A 23,429-nucleotide genomic window follows, 5' to 3' on the forward strand; every position below is an offset into this window, starting at 1 on the left:
AGAAATCAGGAAGTCCAGAAGTCAAGTCAGAAGTTCATTTATAAGGTGAAGGATTTCAGGATGAAACCTGTAATTAAATTCGACAATCTTTTGGGACTTGTTGCTAAATGTTACTTAAAAATAACTTGTAAGTCTCTGTGACTGATCACAGTAATTACATGATTACTTTGAAATTAATAATAACATGTTGTATTTGCAGCAAGAGATTGTGAGACCTGAATTTTCCTCTTCCTGAATTGAAAATGGTTTTTGGAGGCTTTTTGCTGCCTCTAAAAGGTTAATGCTTTCGTGCTCTACCATATCATCAAATGAGCGCATGGTTTATTACCGTACTTAATTTCAGATTCTCTTGAGATTTTCATGTTAGTGTAATGACAAAATTCCTACATCAGGTACCTGTTGGACTCTGCCATGATACCTCTCTGGTTTGTGCTCCTGAGGTTACCTTTCTTTGCATGAGTTCACAGAAGAGGATCGATTCAGACCTAGATCTTACCCTGGTAGGGTGCTGGGACTTATCTGGGGCAGGTATTTGGATGCAGAAGCTTGGAATTCTTCTAGGGTATGCACTGTAGATGTAGTCAATAATATCTTTCATTGACATCATTGGCATTTAGTAGAAAACCGAAATTGTTATTTCCTATTAAGCAAGATACATTTTGGACATAGCATTATGGCTTCACAGAAGCACTAACTGGAATAGGAGCAGAGCAGAATAGGGTCAGCTCCTCACGTTGTTTGTTATTTTCTGCATAAATATTCACATCTCTTTGTTGCCTTTCCCTTAGTGGTCGCAGGGCTGTGGATGAAGATGAAGAATCGGTAGAGGAGCGTCGGACTGTGCGCAGCATCTGGATGGCTGGAATGAAGGGCTTAACAGAAAGTGAAGCAGCTTCCCTCATTGTGGAGGAAGCCAGGGAACTTCTTCAGCAGGACTTGGCAGCGATGGGAGTGCAGTGGAACCCAGAGTCTTTTCTTGAGGCATCATCTATGATCAGCAGTGAGTCAGAGATGGAAGACAGACTACATAAGCCAGTTGGAGAGCTATCTTCTGAATCTTCTGTGATGTTAAACAAAAAAGAGTGTGGAGTTCAGAATCACAAAGGCCTTGGCTCTCAGGCTGGAAACATATCAGATATTAAAAAGGGATATAAAAGGCGGCTAAGCAGTAGTACAGCATGCTCTAGATTTGAGAGTGAAGTCACATACAGGAAACAGGCTCAAGCAGATGAAAGAAATGGTGATACTGCGCACAGTGCTAGAAAACGGCCCAATATGAGCAGAGACAATGAAAACGTGGAAGGAATTGTTAGGGTAAAAAATAAGGCAGATTCCGAAAGTGTAAGTCCAGAACTCCATACTGAGCAAAGAAAGACACCAGCATTAGCAAAAATGTCTTCAGCCTCTAGATTGTTAAGAAGTGAGGACACACATTTAAACCGGACTAGGAACAAAAACACTTCTTCAAAACTGCAGAAGTCACTGCTTGAAGATTCAAGTACAGTTATCATGAACATTAAAAAATCTTCTGCTTTCCTCTCCAGCATTTCTAAAGATAACTTATTTTCAGACCAAAACAATAAGGAATGTCCAGAAAAAGTGTCTGTAACTCAAAAGGTTTCAAATTCTGTACAAATGAGGGAAAATAATGTAGGGAGAAAAGATAAATTGGATAGTTTATTTTCAGAACTTTCTAACTCCAATGAAGGCATGCCTATGGAGAGAGCAGGTTTTCAGGCAACTGTTACATTACAGAGTATTCCACACATCAACAAGGAGACATATGATACTGTAGAAAGTAAAGTAATACCTTCTAGGGCTAGAATACAGAGAAATAAAACTACTGCTAATAAGTACAATAAGATCAATAAAATGCAAACAGATGTGAGCTCTGCTGAGTTGAAGGTTGATAAGCAGCATACTGCTTTAGATGCGGGTTATTGTAATGTAAACACTAACAGCTCTGAAAATGTGTGTGTCCATGATGACAATAGGAAACAGAAGTCTGCGTACTTATGTCCCGGTGGTGATAAATTCCACTATGCTCAGATCCAGAATGGTGGTATAAATGGGAACAAAATACCCACTGGAAAATTGTTACAAGCTGGAGCACTACAAAAAGGCTACGGTCATCCTAAGGATTTTATGAAAGACTCTCTAGTAAAATCCAGAGCTATTTGTGATGCAGATGATGTTCAGAATTGTCCATCCTCTGGTTTGATTTGTGTCTCTACAGACTTTGAAGATAGCTTCCAGTTGGATACTCAGACCGAGAGGATAATAAAACAGGAGGCAGCAGCTGAAATCACGCGACAGCAGGGAATACAGGATTCAGAACTGGCAGTAGTACCTCAGCAGGAAATCTTCATGAAACTAAGCACTTTGCAATCTGGGAATGCTACTGGGGAAAGGCTAGATGCAACAGTAAGGACACTAGGCTTATCAAGTATTATCACAACAAATAATGTTATAAAAAACACAGATCAGCACTGCAGTAACAAAATTTTGGAGTCTGAAGACTTTAATGTACAGCCTGTAGCAAAAGAAATAGAATCTGCACCTATCCTTAAAGGAAGTGACTACTCAGTGACTGATTCTCAGCTAAACAGTTTTCTACAGTATTATCAGACCCAAAATTCAATGAAAGGGGAGAGTGCTTCTAAAGGTCCCAATAATTCAACCTGCTCTCTTGATAGGAAGTACTTTGTAGAAGAAGAATACCATCCTGTCATGGAAACAAGCCTGAATATGAGTGATGGCTTGTTGTTTGATGATAGCTTCAGTAATGTCATTGATCTCTCAGCTGTGAACAACATGGAAGCTGACAGAAAGGAACCTGAGGGAAGGCAGGGAGCTTCGCTTCCTGCAGGTGGTCTTTTGCAGAACCTAAGGCCTGTTCAGAATAAATCTGATGCCAGTGACAATCGGAGGGAGCATGAGGATCCAACACAGAATAATGATGCATCTCTAGTATTCTCTGATCTCATAGCTGAAGTTTTAGATCATGCAAACTCCCCAACATTTTTGGAAGATTTTCCTTGTACATCTCACGGTCAGTCTAAATTAAGAAACATGGTGATTTGTGAAAATGATTCCAATCCAAAGGATTTAGAAGTGGATCATGGTAAAAAGCTCCAGTGTGGCCAGCAAATATTAGATAAGAAAACCCATCCATTAGTGTGGACTGACCACTCGTTTGAACTGAGTCCAGGACTTCAGGATGTATTAGACAAATGGCCTACTCCTTCAGGCACTGAACTTGTTCAAGTAAATGTAAGAAGCTCCTGTCTGAAAGGAAATTTAGTTGCTTCAATTGCTAATCAAAAGCCAGATGCAATTTTTGAATTTGAACGTCATCAGCTAGAGCCTTTGCCTAATTGTCAGGATTTAAAAGACTATTGCAAAGTTAAAGAAAACAAAACAAAAGACTTGGATATTCAGAAATCAGACTGTGTAACGCTTATCCTCAGGGGAAGCAACAGGACATCCTATCCTCCACCAGATAACTGTAATGGATTTATTCCTCCAACACCCCCCAAAGAACTTTTTCCAAAAAGTTCCGTATCTTTCTCTGTGAAATCTGCAAGGAAGAGACAGGTTTCCAGCATGAATGAAGAGCAACTGGTTCTGCCACAGCACAATTGCAAGAGTGACGCAGAGCAGCAGGCAGTTGAGAGGGTAGCTTCAACTAAGGCTGATGAGATAAAAGATGATTCCACCACTATAGACAAAGACTTTTCACTGCAGCTGTCTCAGGATGTTTTTCCACTCACTCCCTCAAGTGAAGGGTTCACTATTGTTGATGTAGCAGGTGACAAAACACTTTTCCAGACTTTTCTTGCAGAATGGAAGGAGAAAAGCAGATTCTCCATCTCAGTGGCATGTGAAAGAAGAAAAGGTCTCTTGTCAACCAAATCAACAATTGGTGGCAGATTCAAACAAGGTTAGTTCCATGTTTGTGAACAACATGATGGCATCTTCAGCTTAAAGCAGCTGTGATGAAGGAAAGAATTTGAAAAAGGAGGAAAATTACTGACACTAATTTAGTATTGTCAATCTCAGTAAAGCAAAGGAGATAAATGTTAGCAGAGAATGGAGAACTGATGTCAGACATTGCACTCTTAGATCTTTGCTGGTTGCAATGAGGTGTTAGCAGCTTGTTTGTATATGAAAACATCTAAAGATGTTTTAATATCATGAAATATCATCTTAAGATTTCATGTCTAATTTTAAACAAATCTCTGTTGTGCGGTCCCTTTATCACACGTATCTTTCTGTGTCATATATTTTAGTATATTTTAAAATAAATTATGTATTTAACAGTGACCTCTACGGGTTGTTCAGGGTCTCCACCAGGCAGCAGTACTTGTGAGGTTGCTTCTGAAGCAAATATTTCCACATTTACAAAATATTAATTTGGCGAACTGTATCCATGTATGAAATTCAGGGTCAGCTTCTGGATTCTTGCAATAGTGTTTAATTTTCATTCGCACAGAAGTATGCATTTACTGCAGATTGTTTGCTGCCATATAAACTATTTCTTTAAAAACATAAGATGGAGTAGAGTTAGATTTTTTGCTATCATATAATCATAATAACAACAACAAAAAATATTTATCTATGAAAATATAGTTTTGATGGACAAATCTGTAACGTTTTACAGAGTGAAAGGAAGCGATGTTGTTCGGCCTGAACTTTTGAAGAGATTTCTAGGAAATTGGAGTTTTGCAGGAATGCTGCATTCGTGATTGTTTCTACTACAAGAGGAGAGAAACTGCTGTGTCCTAAACATCTTCAACCCCCCTCTTTCCTTCCCCCCCCCCCAAAAAAAAAGAGAAACACAGATATTTTCTCCATATAGATAGAAATAAAGGTATATATTCATATTTAACAAATTTAAGCTCAGCTGTATGTGTCTACATTTTCCAGAACCAAACTCTCCTATATTTATAGATGTCATTTTGTAATTACAACTTAAAAATATTCCCTTAGGAAATTCTCCCCAGTGGATGCAGGTCAAAGATGATGGATTTCCTGTCCAACACTGTGAAGATATCTTGGTAGTTGGACTGGCAGTCTGTTGGGTGGAAAAGATGCCTACTATATATCTTTGCAGCAGATGCAAGACCAGACTGGTAAGTGAGCAGACAGGCTGTGCTGCTTTATGTGACAGTGCATTTCAAGAAAGTACCTGTGATAGTTTTTTGGAAGTGTTATGGTTATTCCTTACTCAGCTCAGTTGTGTGATGGAGTAATTTAGCCATGTTATTTTTCACCATTTTAAGTGTTCAGCAGGCTTGAACAAGTTACTATCTATAGATTTGTACTACCAGGTGATTGGCACAAGCAAAGAACTGCTGCTCATGTTGTGGACCACTTACATCTTGACTTACTCCTGTGTTCTCTTTAGCTTACCTGCTTTTCTCTTTCAACCTGTTTTAGCTTTCACTCTAAATCTGACATTAGAATAAGGCCCAATCTGCTCTTATTGCTAAGTTTTGATTCCTGACCCTCCTTATTTAGTAATATAAACACAGGACGTTTTTTGGGAGTCATGTCTATTTTGAAAAAATAGATAAAGTCAGTATAGCTTTATTGTTACTTGTTTACCGTCCTACTGTACTTTTTTTGCCTTAGTTAGTTGCATTCAAGGTTATCTCTCTTTTCTTATACGTTGGGTAAAATGTTGATTATGTTTGCATTTTCTGCTTTAGAAATCAGTCCGAGTTTGGCACCACCACCTTTGGACAAAAACCTATCTGTAACAGAGAGACTACATCATCTGCAGCTGTACCTGCAGGAGAAGCACGAGCGCTCAATTGTCATGTATAACTTCATTCAGCACTACAAAACCCTGCTGCTGGCTTGTGGCATCTCCTTGGAAGGAAGTTTTGAGGACCCAAAGGTTGGAAGGATTAAGAAATTTAACTTGGGTGAAACACATAAGTGGAAATGCAGGAGTACCTTCTGGTGCTTCTATAATTTAGATTTGAATATGAATGTACATCAGGGTTTTGGGAAATTTTCTTCTGGTGGAAAATGTAGAACAATATTAAGAGAAGTTTTCATGCAGTGTGCGTGTTTGTGTTGCCTACAAGAGAAACAGGCCAGATTCAGTGTTATTTAACACATTAATATTTCATTCCTGAATACTTAAGTGGAGAGGATAAGTTTAAGTCTCACCCGTCCTAATGGACAGGGCTAAACTCTTGTGCTGTTGCTTATAAGAAGCTAGAGACTGAAATGTTGGAAGCATTTCTGATCATATTATTGAATCTGAGATTAGAAGATTTTGTTACCAAAGAGTTTATCTGCTGTGTGTATGAATTATTCTACTACCACTATTTTCTCAAAACAAAACTAAATTTATATGTAATTTCAAAAGGTATGGATGCCATCTACAATTCAAGTGAAACTCTTGAAAGAGTTAAAATGGCCCTCTTGTCCTTATTAGGAAAAGCTTTAGAAGCACAGAAATTTCTAGGGTTGGTATTTATATCTTACATCACATGTGGGCTGAATAGCATCAAGGCAATATTAAAGCCTGCAGGTAAGTAGCAAAGCTGTTCAACAGAAGGACAAACTTAGCTTTTTGTACTGATGTGTGCCTTTGGGATAAAATTAAAGAGCAATAAAAGTAGCACCTTTCCCCACACTGTTCTGAATATGAAAAGGAGTCATATTTATTCATTGTAGCAATGCAATGAATATATACATACATACATACATACACAGTCACACCCCCACACCTCCCACAGACCCCTACATATGTATGCATTTTTAATCTTCTGCTTGTATGTCAGAGACAACGTAAAAGAAACCTGTGCTTCATCCTGTTTTGACACAACAATTTGAAATACAGCTATGAGCAGAATTGCTTTGAAAACAGTGGGAGGTATGAGGCTTACTGAGAATAAAATTTGCCTCACAATATTCTTGCTGTGGTGCTGATATGCAGAGAATAGGAGAGCTCAGCTTGGCTCGTATGTTCTAGATCAACAGCAAGTGCTGATTTTTTACAAACTCAGTTTTCAGAGTAAATGCATTTTGATTCCGGTTGTCATATTGAATCCCCTTTGTTTTAAGATGATATAAGTAAAACAATGGAGAATAGTTCCCTTAGAAGTTTTAAGTTGACAATGGGCAAGACTTTCAAATGTGTAGAATTAATTTTCAGTGAGAATAAAGCATGTAAATGTCATGACCTCTTAAAAGTTTTATCTGAAATCATGTAACTTTTTCACAAATTATTCCTGTCTGCCTGACAAATGAAGAATGATGTGGACTACAAACTTGCCTTAACCTCCAATTGAGTATTAAGGTTGTATTATGATTAAAATGTAAAAAAAAAAGTCTCATGGAAGTCTGTCTTTTTAAGGTTGCTTGTTGGCTGCTTGATTCTGGCTCCAGGGAACGTACCCTTCACAACATGGTAACTAACTTTCTACCCAGTGAGCTACCTCTGCTGGAAGGGATAAGCACTGGCCAGGGGGTGCAGAGCCTGGGGCTTAGCTCCAGTGAAGATCATTCTGGGCGGTACAGAGCAGCAATAGAGTCTGTGCTCATCTTCAATGTCATGAACCAACTCCATAGTGAACTACGGAAGGAAAATCTGACAGGTAAATAGACCTCCTCCACTCGAGGACAGGGATAGGGTAGCTATACTACCACAAAGTGAGTGATCAGTGGAGAACAGAAGAGGTTTGGGAGTTCTTATTCAAGTGTATTCTGTGGTAAAAAATCTAATCTTTTAGAAGAAAAGAGGGAACTTTCTTTGGGAATACATCTGTTTTGCAAAAACAAATTAACCAGAGGAGAGTTTGGGAATTCATTATAGGATTTAAGATGTTTTTTTGTATCCCAAATATCCATTGGTTTCATTGGCTGGGGAACCCATCTGGATAATAGTCTAAAATCTCTGAATCAAAAGGATCCTTGCCTCCCAGGTGAGTACCTTGGCTACTCTGAGGGATCTTTCTGTGTTTATTCCCTTGTACACAGCTCTGGTGAGGTTGCGTCTTAAGTACTGTGTTCAGTTTTGGGTCCCTCACTACAGAAAAGACACTGAGGTGCTGGAGTGTGTCCAGAGATGGGCAACAAAGCTGTGAGGGGTCTGAAGAACAAGTCTTATGGAGAGCAGCTGAGGGAAATGGGATTGTTCAGTCTGGAGAAGAGGAGGCTCAGAGGAGACCTAATTGCTCCCTATAATTACCTGAAAGGAGGTTGTGGGGACGTGGGGCCCAGACTCTTTTCCCAGGAAACTAGTGATGAGAGGTAGTGGCCTTAAGTTGCTCTAGGGGACGTTCAGTTTGGATATTAGGAAAAATGTCTTCTCCAAAAGAGTGGTGAGGCATTGGAACAGGCTGCCCGGGGAGGTCTTGAAGTTATTGTCACTGAAAGTTTTTAAAAACTGTGTAGATGTGGCTCTAAATGGCATAGTTTAGTGGGCATGGTGGTGATGGGTTGATGGTTGCACTTAGATCTTAGATGTCTTTTCCAACCATAATGATTCTACGATTCTTGTGAACCCTTGTTTTTCCTTATCACAAACAACTTATAAATCTCTGAAGATTTATAAGAGATTCACTGGTGAAGAGTTCTTGCCCTCTGGCTGCCTCTTGTAGCTTCCTTTCTCTTCTATGCACCTCATTAAACTTTTGTAATCCCATAGTGAACAGTCTATTGCTCTTACACTAATAGTTGCTGAGTGTTTGTCCTTATCCAAAAACAAACAAAAAACAAGAGCATATACTTATTGATGGGCTTTGTCAATTTGTTTCCCCTAAATTGCACCCAGAGCCTAGGATAAAGGTCCCTCCAGTCTCACTGAAACATTGTATTGCAAGTTTACCACATCACCTATGATTGTGACAGCTAAACCTTAGAACATTTTTAAAAGATGTAGGTGGTGGAATGAAAGTGTATCCAGTTAAAAAGCTTTACATTAATCATATCCACAGTTTATAAAATGTTGATATCCAAGGAGATGTGTATTAGGAGAAAAAGCACTTTTTTGACAGAAGTTAACTTACCCTTTTGTTATAACTGTTTTACTATGAAATATTCCAGAAACAGAAATATTTAAACTAGGTCTATTAAAAGATCTCAGTGTGTCAGGGCACTTGGGTTTTTTAAAAACAAGGGTTTCCCTGTTGCTTTTCTTTTTTTTTTCTTTCTTTCTTTCTTTCTTTTTTTTTTTAAACAAATCTGTTACAGTTGATATGTTTTTGATGTTATAGAAGTTTTTCTTGACATTTGTTCTTACTCTAGATGTGTTTTCTAAAGTGGAGATGCCTAACCATTATTGCTTGGCTCTGCTGGAGCTGAATGGCATTGGGTTTAGCACAGCAGCATATGAAACCCAGAAACAGGTCATGCAAGCTAAACTAACTGAGATTGAGACCAAGGCTTATCAACTGGCAGGCCACAGTTTCTCCTTGACCAGCCCTGATGACATTGCAGAGGTATGTGAGAACTCGGATGGGAGGTGGAGTACTTTTCAGAAGATATCCTCAAAGTGTTTCAGCTTACACTGAGTGAAAAGGAAGACACTGTATGAAGAAAGAACTCTGGTCAGATTTTTTTGTCTGTGCTCATTATGAGCTTGCTGCCTGCAAGGTGCTGTGCATCTTCTGCTTGATAGTGATCATTATGATTTCTGCTAAGTTCTGCAGAAATAAAGAAGGTAGAAATGAAGTGGAAATGAACTTGTTGTCTTTATAGGACCTGGCTCCTCATGAAGCATGAGATCATCTGCCAGTCAAACAGCTTTTGGATTATTTTGGATTAATGGTGCAGGACTAGAATAGTTTTGATGCAACAGCAGTATTTTACATACATTAGATGTGGTATGACATGATCTGAACAAGCTGGGATGTTGCTTTTGTCCTTAACATAGGCATGAAGGAGAAGATTGTTTTACAAGTTTTGAAAGAATTGCAATCTGTTTTTAAGAATCGGAACATTTGTTTGTAGAACAGATTCCTTTTTAAAAAGCCTAAGAAACAGATTTGGATTTAAATTACTGATACTTTTATTTCTGAAGAACATTACTTTCTGTTTTTTATGTTTGTTTCATGTCATCCCAGGAGTATATTAGAAATGCTATGCATACATTTTTTTCAGATTAGTGCTGTTTGATACACTAATTTCTTGTTGAGGGGCTTGTTATGGAATTTGCAAACAGTGATCACTAAAGGAAGTTCCAGAAACATTCCACCTATGTTGCAAATGCAGATGTTTTGTTTTGCAGTATTTGTGTGAGTTACAACTCCTCAAATAATGCTCAAATCTGATCTTAATTCTGCTTCATAGAAAAGGGGAAAAAATATTTATCTCTTTTCTGCTTGTTTTCCATACAGAAATCTTGTTTGAAATCACATGAAGTTTTTTTTTTTTATAGTTTAGTGGAGCTTTACTCATCTTATTTTGTGGCAGCAAAATTTTTGTGCTAAATAAACAAACTTGTGAGAGAGAAACTTCTATTCCCTTCTCCCAGCTGTGAAATTAAATGCAATAGCTGTGAAACACTGTATAATGCTACACAGAATGGAAAGTGAAGAACTATGTTGTATCTGTCAAGTAGTGAGCATGTACTTCATTTTCCAGATTTTGGCAATTTGTTAGAAAAACTAATATTCTGTGGCCACCTCCTCCAGTGCCGATGTTGTTATGCTAAAGCCTGTTTTCCACTAACACTGCTTTTCTTCACTGATGTTCTTCACACTTTTAGTCTTCTTAATTCCGTTTTATAACAGTAAACTCACTTAATGGATGGAGTTAATTACCTTTCCTAAAAACATACATCTGAACTCAAACTTACAGTATTTAGAAAATGAGATTATAGATTGCATTTTGTACTTAATTAAAATAAGGAGAGATGACTTTGATAGCATAGATCTTTAATCAGCTTTTTAATTACTTGGAACATTCCTGCATTCATTCTGGCTGAAATAAGCTGTTCAACTGCTGCATTCTCCTGGGAGTAGCGTGCAGAAACTGATCTGAGATGCTGGCCTTTTTCAGGTTTTGTTCCTAGAGTTGAAGTTGCCACAAAATGGAGATGTGAAAGTTCAAGGGAACAAGAAAACTCTGGGTTATACCAGAAGAACAACTATTAAAGGAAACCGGGTTAGGTTGAGCAAGCAGTTCAGTACGACCAAGGTACAGTAAAGTCTGGTTCTAAGCTGAAATTGTCTGAAAAATTCTTGCTTCACACATGTACTATTGAAGTTAGATATGCTGATTTAGACAAAAGTAAACTTTTTCTTGCCTTTTACTTCTCCAGTTACCACTGGAAATTCAAATCTGGCTTCTAATTTAGCAGAGCTGTTAACTCCTCCTAATCTTCTAAAGCCCAATTTTAGCGAGGACCTAACTCTCAATAGCAGGTTTCAATGAGAACAGTCAGGGAGAATTTCAATCAAGACCAAAATAGTTAATAATTTTGTAAAGCCAATAGTAAAAGTGTTTTTCAACATAAGCTTGAAAGGCACTTAAATATCATGGTGATTAAATACAGTGTTTTCCCTGCCAGTTAATGCCCAATCTATATTTGGTGCTTCACAGAATTTGTCTTCAGAATGGTTGATGTTATGGCATGTTGAATTTAGTATTTCAAAAGCTTGTATAAATGTGAAGGTGATCAACATGCTGTCTAGCTGCTAGATACTGTGCAGCTGTAATAATATTAACTTCTGCAGGCTAATAGGTGCTCTTGTCAGACAAGTGATACAGGCTAACACCTATGTTTCCTATTTTCAGTACTCATTAACGTGTTGTTGTTTCCCCTTGTTCAGTGTAGTCAGTGACTGGAAAGCAAATATTGATCTTTGAAACTTAAGTGGCAGTGAAGAATTAAGTATTCTCATGGTGGAAGAGCCAAAAAGCAAAAGCACAGTGAGGATTCCCTCCTTCTGTGATGTAAAAGGCAGAGGCAATAACAGCCTGCTGCATACAAAAAATGTTATACTGAAGAAATATTTGCATGACATTATCTTTTGATTTTAGTCCCTTCATTGCTAGTGATGAACTTTGCCTTTCAAGGAGCATGGTCAAGGGCTTCATTTTATGTGTTCCTAACATGAAAGTAGGAAGCAATCACAGAATGCATTGAGTTGGAAGGGACTTTTAAAGTCATCCAGTTCCAACACCTACCATGGGCAATCTTGCCCACCTCCAACAGGGAGGCAAATATACAGGTAAATTGAAGAGAAACATTAACACTATGCAAGAGGAGGCAAGATAGAGGACTCATGGCAAGCGATGTTTTTTTGCTTATTTCAGGTGACTTGGTGCAGACCAATAATGGTGGATGCAAGAGTCCAAAGAGAGGTCATTGACTTGCTTGTGTCTTACGGTGTTTTCATTGTTCAGGTGTAGATGATATAAGTAGAAGAGATATCCATTTGATTTACAGTCAGTGATACTTCTTCCCATGAAGCTGCAAGACAAAGCTTTATAAATAAAGCTTTTAAGGCAATTAATTACAACTGTGTTTCTCTCCACCAAGGATGTTTTGGAGAAATTAAAGACACTTCACCCATTGCCAGGGCTCATACTGGAATGGAGAAGAATCAACAATGCCATTTCTAAAGTGGTGTTTCCACTACAGAAGGAAAAACGATTCAGTTCTGCTCTAGGAATGGAAAGGATATATCCAGTGTCACAGACTCACACAGCTACAGGTAAAGAAATGTCTGCAAAATCCTTCCTTGTTATTGAATTTTGACAACTTTTCTGTGGGGAAAAGAGTAAAGAAATAAAACCTGTGCTTTCTTTCAAATCAAATGAAAATACTTAAATATCTGTCTCATGTTAATCTGTCCTGTAAGTCTAAATGTGTTAAAATATGAGGTTTACTCCAAAAGTAACACCTCCTGTTTTATTATGTTGGCTCACAATGTCAGAGTTGGATGTTGGTGGTATGGCAGTAGAGGCTGAACCTTCCCACCAATATTCCATTACATGTTGTTGCTGCATGACAGATGGCAGCAGAGGGGCAGTCTGATGAAATGGCTACCGACATGGAAGCATGTATGAAGCAAGGGTATGCAACTTGATTCCTCCATGTGGAAAAAAATGGCAATGAATGTTAATTCATTGATGCTTGCTGAATGTTTATGGAGACCAAAGGGTGGATGTGAGCACAGTGAGGAAGTGGGTGGTGCAATTCAACAGTGGCAATAGTGACAGTAAGTCATCTCTGTTGGTGCAGATTTTTACAAGCATGGTATGCAGACTCGTGTTCATCGATGATAAAAATGCATAGCTAATTATGGTTACTATGTTGAAAATGGTGTTTTGTAGCTGAGAATTTTCTCTACCAAATAGTGTTACTGCACTCTTTGTATCTGTTGTAGTTTCCATGAAAATAAATAGGAGGCATTACTTTTGGAGAGACCTACATAGATGTATTTGTTCTGTGAGAAGTATAATTTATTTCTTGCATATTGTCTTGCAAATCTCTGACCCCAGAACAGATTCTGGATCTTGGAATTTCCTGTTAGCTATAGGAAAATGTTGCACAGGAACTACCTTAATTAGCATGAGCTCATTAATCATAAATTATTTTTCTTTTTCTTCAGTTTTCTTTTTTTTTTTTTTTTTTTCCTTTTCCCCAAAATACTTGGCAATTGTGTTTTGCACTATAATGCATATGTGTGTTCCCCAGCTGGAGAGATTCCTTTTGGACTCTTATTTAATTATACCTCATCTTCCTTCTCAGGTCGAGTAAGTTTTGCAGAGCCAAATATCCAGAATGTGCCAAGAGATTTTGAGATTGAAATGCCAATTGTAGTTGAAGAAAGCCCACCCTTCAGGACCCATGGAGGTGTTTATTCTCGTGCTGTTTCCAGGGTCAGGTAGGGAGGATCTTGGCTAAGTTTGTGTTTACTCCCCTGATCCTAATGTGGTTGAGTTGTGAAACCTGTGGCTGCTGTCATGTCAGTGTGACTCATTTCTCAGTGTTTCCCTTACACTTTCAGGGGAATAAATACCAAAAATGCTTGATTCAGAAGTATAAATAAGAAAAAAATCAGTGACATGTGAAAGATATAATAATACAGATAGCACGTGGCCTCATGTAGTTACTTTTTATAGCATTTATCAACATCGATCAGACTAATGTTATACACGCTACTGTTGGATAGAAAGCATGAGTCTGAAAAGTAACTAACTGGTCAGGATCTGTTTTAACTTTCTAAAAGCTGTGCTGAAGAGGGGTGGGATATTGTGGAAGAAGTAGAAGAGAGGTGAGCCATTTTATGCAGTGCATCTCCCTGTGTCAGGGAACACGGATATACGTATTTTTGTTCTTTGTTAGTAATTTCGTATGTGATAAAGTATCTCCTTCAAAAGCACCTAGGCTGCAAAGCAAGATTTCTGAATCTACTTTTTAATCTAAGAACCCTATTCACTGGCATGTAATGATGTCAAAATTAGAAGTGTGTGGAAGTCTAATGAGCTAGCAAAGTTGACTTTTGGCAGCCAGCTAGTGAGCCCAAGGACTTCATACTTGGTGGTGGGATTCTGTCCTTTCAGTTTCTTTTCTTCTTCCACTCAGATTCTTATCATACATACGTCACCTGAGTGACTTTTATCATCTTTGAAAGATGCGAGAACTTTCAGAAATTTTCTGGCTCTTCTCTCTTTCTTTTCCTACCATGTGTATTATATCCTTGTGCCTTGAGTAGGTCATAGGAAGAAAGCCCAGAAGTAACAAGATCTTGTCAATGCCTCTTCTCTAGAAAAGGAACCAGACCTAGACATGGAGGCAAAAGCATTATCTTGACAAACAGTACTGGCAGTGCTTGGGCTTGCAGCAGCTTAGCCGGACAGTTGTAGAAGGGGCTGGGTTCTGTAGAGATGCAGCTCATTGAAGGAATAGAGTCCTTGCTAAACTTTGAGAGAGGCCTCCTTTTTAGGCAAGTTTCTACATTCCTTAGTTAAGTCATTGTGTTGGGAAAGTGCACAATCAGACTGGTGGCACAAAAGAGATTGTCTTGTAGTCCAAATATGATAGGCCTCCTGAACTTGAGTCCAAACTGTCTGTTTTTCTTAGTAATTACCATGCTTGATTCTCTCTTTCATCTTGCTCTAAGAATCTTCTGACCAAAGGAATATAACTAAATTAGATAGTGATAAAAACCGTTACTCATTTAAAGAAGTCAGAAACTTCTATTCAACATCACCACACAACCTGTTTTCCATGATTTTTATGCAGTCCTTCATCTTGATCCCTACCATCTCTGAAAAGATAAGGAATAAGAAGAAAAGGGAGTGCCCAAAGGAAGAGCAGATGATGTCTTCCCCACTATGCTCTCCTGGAATTAGCTAGGATCTCACAGTCCCTAGCCCAAGTTTCAAGGGTTTATTAAGGGCTTTGACTGGACTTCCAATGAAGAACACAATCGACTGGCTGGCAGGCTGGTGACTGATGGAAGAAATGTCACAGTTGTGCACTGTTTAGTTAGTCCACTGATGGTTACAATTGTATCTGCAGCTGCAGATAGGCAGGACTTTGGGATAAGGAGACTGAAGCAAACCTTGAGAGAAAGAAAATAAGGTTGCCTTGGGGTCCATTTATTGCTCTGTCCTCAGTGATGAAATGTGCTGTATGTCATAAGCATGTCACCTGCAACTTCTGCTCTATTTTTAAAGGCATACCTCTGTGTGCGTACACTCATCGTGCTAGGGTGGGGGAGTTCTTTCTTTATCAGCAATTGGGTAGCGTAGATGTTCTGCTTAAGAGACCTGGCACTCAGGCTGGAGTACTGAATTTCCAAGATTCCTGTAGGACTTCTTTGCTTTGTTTCTGGAATACATTTATCACAGATCTGGAGCTTTTAATCTTCCCTGTTTTGGAGTGGAATCACCCAATTTCTGAACTGAACTCTGAATATAATAGGAATAATTACCTCTAAATCTGCTAAGTAAATCCATTCAGTTGTGCATATGGCCTCTGTCTAATTTTCCCATAGTCAATTTTTTTAATGGATTGGGGAATAGAAGCTACTGTCTTGTTTACATTCACGGCTTCTTTGTGGCAAAAATGATTATGCATCTTTTAGTGTTTCTGAAATTGGTGAAGAAAAGTGATTCTTTGTCTCCACAGAGGTAGAAAGCATTCCAGTGTTTTGCCTAACAGTGTAAATACTTGGGCTGAAGACAGAGCTGAAGGAAGAGGAATCCCATTTTCTGTTAGCATGCGGCATGCCTTTGTTCCCTTCCCAGGTAACAGTCAGATCTCTCTCTGTGCAAGCTATTTGTTAAGAATGTAATTAACAAAAAATCCTAGATCTGATGAATAGTTAAGAAATGGTGACAGTACATATCTGAGTAGCCTCCTTGGGAAACAAATGCAGTTGTCAGCATGGTCTCAAAATTACTCACAGGAAGGCTGTGTGTAAAGGAGAATATTTCAACTAAATATTCTAATGTTATAATTCAAATGTTCACACCTTCATTCTCTTTTTAAGAATACATATTTTGTAAGGCGTTACACTTACAGAGCTTTTAATACACAAATTGCACTATGTCTATAGAGCTCTTAATACACACTGTATCTAGCATTCTGTATTCTAATGCCTGTTTTCATATTGCCTGCCCTGGCTCAGTACAAGCCTGCTGGTCTGGTCTCTGTGTTGGGCATTCCCATCAGGTGCTAGATTTGTACACAAGCACGTAGACAGATAACTGTCTCGGTACATTTGATGGATTTTAGATTTTATTAGGTTTGATTTTATTTCTACTGCTGACAGGTAGAACTTTTACCAGGTGCAAAAGTGATTCCTGAAAGTATTCACAAAAAAAGTCTGAAGTTGCATAGAAATAGGTGCATATAACTTTCACTGCAGAAGGTGCAACTACCTAAGAAGCATCGGTCCTTTTCACTGTGGTTAGCCTCTGTGGGATTAATTCAAATGAAGGAAAGTTCTGTGGCTTAGTAGCACGTGCCCACATGGGCATAAACGATGTCAACAGTCAAGAAGATGCAATTCAAACCTTCTGTTTCTCAGGAGATGGAGAGTTGTGTGGTTGGAATGTTGTTGGAGTAATATATACAATAATGACTTGTCCTAATCTGTTGACTTCAGGTGGTTTTATCTTGGCTGCTGATTATTGTCAGCTTGAATTGAGGATCCTTGCACATTTGTCTCGTGACTGTCGACTTACTGAAGCCTTGAACAAGGGTACCGACGTCTTTAAGAGCATCGCAGCAGAATGGAAGATGATCGATTCTGAAGCTGTTGGAGACAGCACCAGGCAACAAGCTAAGCAGGTATATTTCAGGAAAAAAAAAAAAAAAATCAGCTTTCTGGGCTGAAAGGTTTGGTGTTCAAAACATTGGGAGTCACAGTAATGTGATTTGCAGTTTGAGTTTGGCTGTGACTGTTCAATTATTGCTTTGTAAGTCCTCCTGCTTTTCAGTAAGTTTCAGCTGGAGCTTCCAAGTTTTAGGGGATAAGAGTGAAGAAATGGAGAATAAATGGAGAATAAATGGCACTTAGAGGTCATCTCTGTTCCTGAATCCTTGCCCTTGTCACGATACACTTGTCTTCCAGTGAATCACATTTTGTTTTGGCTTGTTCTTCTCTGCGTGGCTCACCACATTGTTATGGTTCTTTGCCCTGTCGTCTGGCAGATTTGCTATGGAATCATCTATGGAATAGGAGCAAAATCTTTAGGCGAGCAGATGGGCATTGATGACAATGAAGCTGCCAATTACATCGAATCCTTCAAATCAAGATACACAGGTTAGGATAAGACTATTTGGGAGATTTTTTTTTCTTTCTTTCTTTTTTTTTGTTTTGTTTTGTTTTTCTGTTTCTAAATCCCTTCACTCCATATCTCTTCAAATCCTAAATTCGTCTTTGCTCTCCCACTACTCCAATTTTTTTTTTAAAAAGCTTTTCATTTTGCAGAAGTCCAGTATGAACAGTTTGGTACTCAGTAACGTTTTACTCTGTATTTGTGTTTTATCTGTCCTGAGAACACCATTGTCTGGTTACTACATTTATCAGCCCTGGGGATTAATTTTAAAGGTCTCAACTTTATGAATGAGAAATACTCTTTTCTTTATCAAAACATACAGTTTTAAGGGATGTGTAATGGATTTCAGATCACTTTCATAATTTTTAAATATAAATAGTAGTGACTTCTATTTTTGTCTTCTGATTTCTTTGAATTTTTAACTGTTGTGCTTGTAAATATTACATTCTTAATTCAGAGTAATTCTTCCATACTTAGAAATGCAGCAATGTCTTTTTACAAAGCAGCACATAAATTTTTAGGAAAGCTATAGAAAGAGTAGGGCTACAGTCAGAAAATGAATGGAGGGCAAATGGGAGGAGGCAGATCTATCTCTAATCATAAAACTTAGAAATGAACAAGTAAGGTATGTTTTCAAGTTTGGGGTTTGTTTCTTTAGGAGACAAATGCTGAGACTATTTAGTCTTCAGTAATTTCTGGGTAGTCTGTCCTTCAAAGATTGTTAGAAATGACTTCCTGTGTCCTTCCCTTCCCAATATAAGTGCAGTTGCACAAACTTTGCAACATACAAAGGCCATATATTCCTATGAATTTTCACTTCTGTATATTGCTGTTGTTAAATTACATACCTAATTGATTGACTAATGCTGCCAGTTTTGATCTTGAATAGCTCCTTTTATGTTTTGTATTTTGAAAACCTTGAAAAGTAATTGAAGTTAACTTTTTCCAGTTCAGTGCAGTTGTTACTTGAACTTGCAATGAAAGGGGCAAGTTCTGTTTCTCATCTTTCTTTGACCTAAATTTCTTTTTAACACCTTTGATGGATTGACTCCTTCCTTTGCAGAGCACAGGTGGGTGAGCTTTTCATCCTAGAATCTGAAGTGACAGTCTGAAGTAAGCCAACCTGAGTCATCAAGGGCTTTGACTTCTACTTTCAACTTACCCTCTTTCTGCTGCTTATCTTTCCAATGTTGCTCCAGGTCCTGACCTCTCCATTACCAATAGTGTGTATATGATCCTCTGTGCCTGGCCACTGTACAGAAATTACTTCCTACCTCCTTAGGCACAGCCAGATATCCTGACACTATGCCTTCTTTTATACCTCATAAGCATTTATAAGTTTCCCAGCAGAGCTTGAGAATAGGCTGAATAAGTGATCGTGTGCTTTGTCTCTTTCACTAACAGGGTCTAAAGGAAATGTAAAATGTGCTGCTTGAGTTTCCCAGACAGTCTTTATTTACCCCAGTAAGGAATCAGTGTGAAGCATCAGTTGTCTTAGTCAACTTAATCAGCTTGTCTTAATGAAAACTTTCTCTTCCTTTTACAGGTATTCAGAAATTCTTGCAGGAGATAGTAAGGAACTGCAGAAGAGATGGGTTTGTGCAGACCATACTGGGAAGACGGAGATACCTGCCAGCTATCAGAGATTCAAATCCCTACAGTAAAGCTCATGTAAGTTGGGTGCAGTACTTTCTCCTTTTTTGGTGTTAAATTTCTCCAGATTATCCATAGCTGTGTTCTAGAGGGTCTATGAGCCATTTCGGTTGTGACCTTCCCCTTGTCACTTACTTCATTGTTCCCCCAGTTCTTCTGCAAATAACAAAGCTTTTGTCATGATCTGTTTGACGTAAGTCTTCTGTGTCTGGGTGTGCAGCTGTCATCACTGTGTCTCACTTCAGAACTCCCACGTTGGAAAAGGAGTGAGTAATTTATTGATATAAGTGGACATGATTTTAAAAAGCCTCCACATTGTGATGCATTTTAACTCTTCAGGCTGTGCTGTTCCCACTCAGCAGTCTTTGTGTGTTGCATGATTTCATCAATCAAAGAAAGGGGATTTAAAGTCCTACATTTTGGGTGTTTGTTCCTTTTGTTACGTACTCTCAAAGGAAAATTGCCCTGATTTGTTAGAGAAATATTTACTTTGTGTATGCCTACACATAGGCATTATTTTTTTCAAGGTCATTTTGGACACGTCTGTCATAGGCTCTGTACTTCAGTAAGAGTGATTGACTTCCTGGAGAGGTGTTGGCATTTCAGTGGGGAGGAAGCTGAGTCAGGTTGTGTGGAATTAAAGATTTGAGTGGAACAAGGAGAGGGTGTGGGAGTTTGTACTTTAGGTAGTTGAAAGTGAAACCTGAGATGTTTAAAACTTTTACTTGAGATTATTTGGCTATTTGACCTGAAGGGTACTTCAGTGTGAAGCTTTGTGGATGTACAAAGTTCAACTGTTCAATTTTGATTTATTCTTTAAAAATCTTATTAAAGATCAATTAATGCATTATCTTCCCTTTTATTTCAGCTTCCTCATTACCTATTGCACACATCTCAGTTCCAAGCTGAGAGACAGAGAAGAACTTATGAATACACTTTTCTTGTTGGAGGAGGGGACTGGTGGAGTTTCCTTATGTGGAAAACCTGGCATTGTATGATAGTGTAGTTTGGTGTGGTTTTGCACAGCTGTGATGATCTGGCAGTTAGGGGCTAGTGTGGTAAAACTGATCATTATCCATTCCTGACAGTTTTGAAGATAGGCATGGTAGTTTGATTATCTGGGAGACTTTCCGGCCCTCATGCAAGCTCGTAACCACATGTACTATCCTTCTCCCTCTTGTGGAATGTGACTTTTCAGGTTATTGCCCTGGTACCAACAATACATTTTAAATGTGTGCATATACTGCTCTTCTCAGTCAGCTGGAGAAGTACTGTGCAAGAAGTTAGTTTATAATGTCTCAAGTAGATTTATTGAACTCTGGAGGTTCTACTGTGCCTGGACTTGGCCATACATTTATTATTTTTTAATGAAGTACATGTGGCATTTATTTTTTTGGGTGGGTTTTGAGAAAAAGTATTTTTGTTTAGGCAGAGCGCCAGGCTGTGAACACAACCGTTCAGGGATCTGCTGCTGACATTGTCAAAACAGCCACCGTGAACATTCAGAGATGCTTGGAAGCTCTCTTTTCTGTGAGCAAGTCCCATGGACATCGGGAGAACTCATTCCAAAGAGATAAGACAGGTATACTCACCTTTTCTTTGCACTCTGAAGTAAAACTTTTGCTGATAGTAATGAGAAAAAAAAACAGTGCCTGTAAAATCTTTGTGGCTTTGTCTCAGGGAGGGGACAAATTTTATTTCCTGACAATAGTAAGAATGTGCTCAACAGGCAAAGGAGTAGTAAGGAATGAGAGAGAATGTCTGTTCAACAGACATAGTAAAGAAAATGCTGTGATCATATTAGAAACCCTATTTTGCCTCAAAGTAGATGTTTCAAATTCTGTTGCTGCTACAGATTTGTTGATAAGTAGGAAGAAGAAACTGAGCAGATACACAGGCTTTAAAAGCTATGAAAAGATAGAGTGAAACAACTTCTAGTTCCACAAATATGTATATATGCTTCATTAGTTAGAATTAAGTTCAGAATTCGCTGACCTCTGATGTACAGAGGCTCCACGACGGTGATGTAAATGAAGCAATTATCACCATAAATTTCTTCTGGCTGCAGATAGCAAAGCTATGCTGGGGTACCCATTCCAGGAGGAGTGCTATGAGGACTTCTTATGCATAATGTAGACAGCGTTTTGTTCATCAATCATATATTTTTAGAAAGAAATAAAGGACAGAATGTTGTGTTTCATTGGTAGCTCTGTGCTTCAGCCTGAAGCATAAAGCTGTATTAATATGAATAATGATTTTTGAACATGAGAAGGAAAACTAAATAATTAATTCTCAAATCTCTCAAAATCTCAAGGAGCTTTGTTTTAGGGAGGCAAATTTCAGAGGTTTGCTATGGACAGTTGGCATACATCTACAGCAACTTACCTCTCCAGAGGCAGAAGCTGATGGTCTTTGGTCACCAGGGAAATAACTAGGAGGGAGAGTAGATTCCTTTGAGATAGTTTTTGCTTTTCCATAACACAAGCTACTTCAAGAACTTGAAAGAATTTCCTTTGAGCAAGGTGCTTCTCCCTTCAGAGATGCACGCTGTATCATGTGGCTTCTTGAAGCAGCAATGTTGAGTGTGAGGTTTATGTGAGGAACAAACAGTGGAACCCTTAATGTGGTTCTGAGCTGCAGTCCTCCTTTAGCTAACCTGCAAAACAAATAACTTTTGAGTGTGTGTGTGTTAGGATTTTTGTTTGTATGCATTCAGCTTTTGCCATAGAACTGTTACTTTTGGCAAGTAAGAAACATAGAAGGACTTGGATTGGAAGGGACCCCAGGGATCATCAAATTCTGACCCCCCCTCCACAGGCATGGCCACCAGTCTCCAGATCTGGTACTAGACCAGGTTTCCCAGGGCCCCATTCAACCCGGCATGGAGCATCCATAGCCTCCCCAAGCAGCCCGTTCCAGCACCTCACCACTCTGTGAAGAATTTCCCCAATATCCAATCTAAACCTTGATCTTAAAACTATTCCCCATTCGCTATCTATCTGAGTAAAAAAATTTATTCCCCTCCTTTTAACCCCCTGTTACATACTGGAAGGCTGCAATGAGGTCTCCTTGCACACTTCTCCAGGCTGACTAAGCCTGGAGAAGCTCCCTCAGCCTGTCTTTGTAGGAGAGGTGCTCCAGCTCTCTGATCATCCTTGTGGGCCTCCTCTGGACCCTCTCCAACAGCTCCACATCTTTCCTGTGTTGGGATCCCAGACCTCTATGCAGTACTCCAGATAAGGCCTCACAAGGGCAGAGGGGCAATCACCTCCCTGTCCCTGCTGGCTACCCCTCTTCTGATGAAGCCCAAGATACTATTGGCCTTCCAAGCTGCTGGCTCATGTTCAGTTTTTCATTCACCAGAACCCCCATGTCCTTCTCTGCAGGGCTACTCTCAAGGAGTTCTCCCAGTCTGAATACATATCTGGGATTATTCCAACTGAAGTGCAGAACCTTGTACATTGCTATGTTGAACCTCATTTGGTTCGCACGGGCCCACCTTTTGAGTTTGCTGAGGTCCCTCTAAATGGCATCCCTTCCTTCTAACATGTCAACCACACCATTCAGCTTCTTGTCATTGGCAAACTTGCTGAGGGTGCACTCAAACCTGTAAAGGGCTCATGAGGTCCATGAGGATCATATTTCTTTTTTTGTCAGCTGCTTACCAACTAATTCAAAAACTGCTTTTTAATTTTTATTATCATTTTTAATCAGAAGTAGTAGTTACAGTTTCAGATAATTGCATGTAGGAGGAGATTACTGTGTTTTTAAACTAGCCATTAAAATTATTCTGGGGAAAACCAGGATCCTAATTTGTTGTCAGAGAGAACATTATAGACAACTCCTGATTAAACTCGGCATGATTTTGTTTAAAATTTACTTATAAAGCAGATGGTTCAGGAGACACAACTGTCTCTTGTTTCTGTTCTGATTCACATCTTTACAAATTAAGGGTGAAATGTTTGTACTTAAAATGCTTTTCATTTTACATTTTTTTGCCTCAG

General features: G+C 38.8%; 1 protein-coding gene across 1 annotated transcript in view; it reads left to right on the forward strand.

Annotated features, from left to right (window-relative positions):
- POLQ (DNA polymerase theta) overlaps positions 1-23,429 on the forward strand; it is a 55,983-nt gene that overhangs the window by 27,842 nt on the left and 4,712 nt on the right. The window contains 14 exon segments of the mRNA XM_019618497.3: positions 789-3,943; positions 4,993-5,082; positions 5,085-5,135; positions 5,715-5,905; positions 7,379-7,619; positions 9,271-9,464; positions 11,026-11,163; positions 12,512-12,686; positions 13,727-13,862; positions 16,115-16,233; positions 17,097-17,281; positions 17,645-17,756; positions 19,319-19,443; positions 20,854-21,007. Coding sequence (XP_019474042.3) covers positions 789-3,943; positions 4,993-5,082; positions 5,085-5,135; positions 5,715-5,905; positions 7,379-7,619; positions 9,271-9,464; positions 11,026-11,163; positions 12,512-12,686; positions 13,727-13,862; positions 16,115-16,233; positions 17,097-17,281; positions 17,645-17,756; positions 19,319-19,443; positions 20,854-21,007 — 5,066 coding nt within the window.

Source organism: Meleagris gallopavo, chromosome 1 (genome assembly GCF_905368555.1).
Source record: "Meleagris gallopavo chromosome 1, MGAL_WU_HG_1.1, whole genome shotgun sequence".
NCBI lineage: Eukaryota > Metazoa > Chordata > Aves > Galliformes > Phasianidae > Meleagris > Meleagris gallopavo.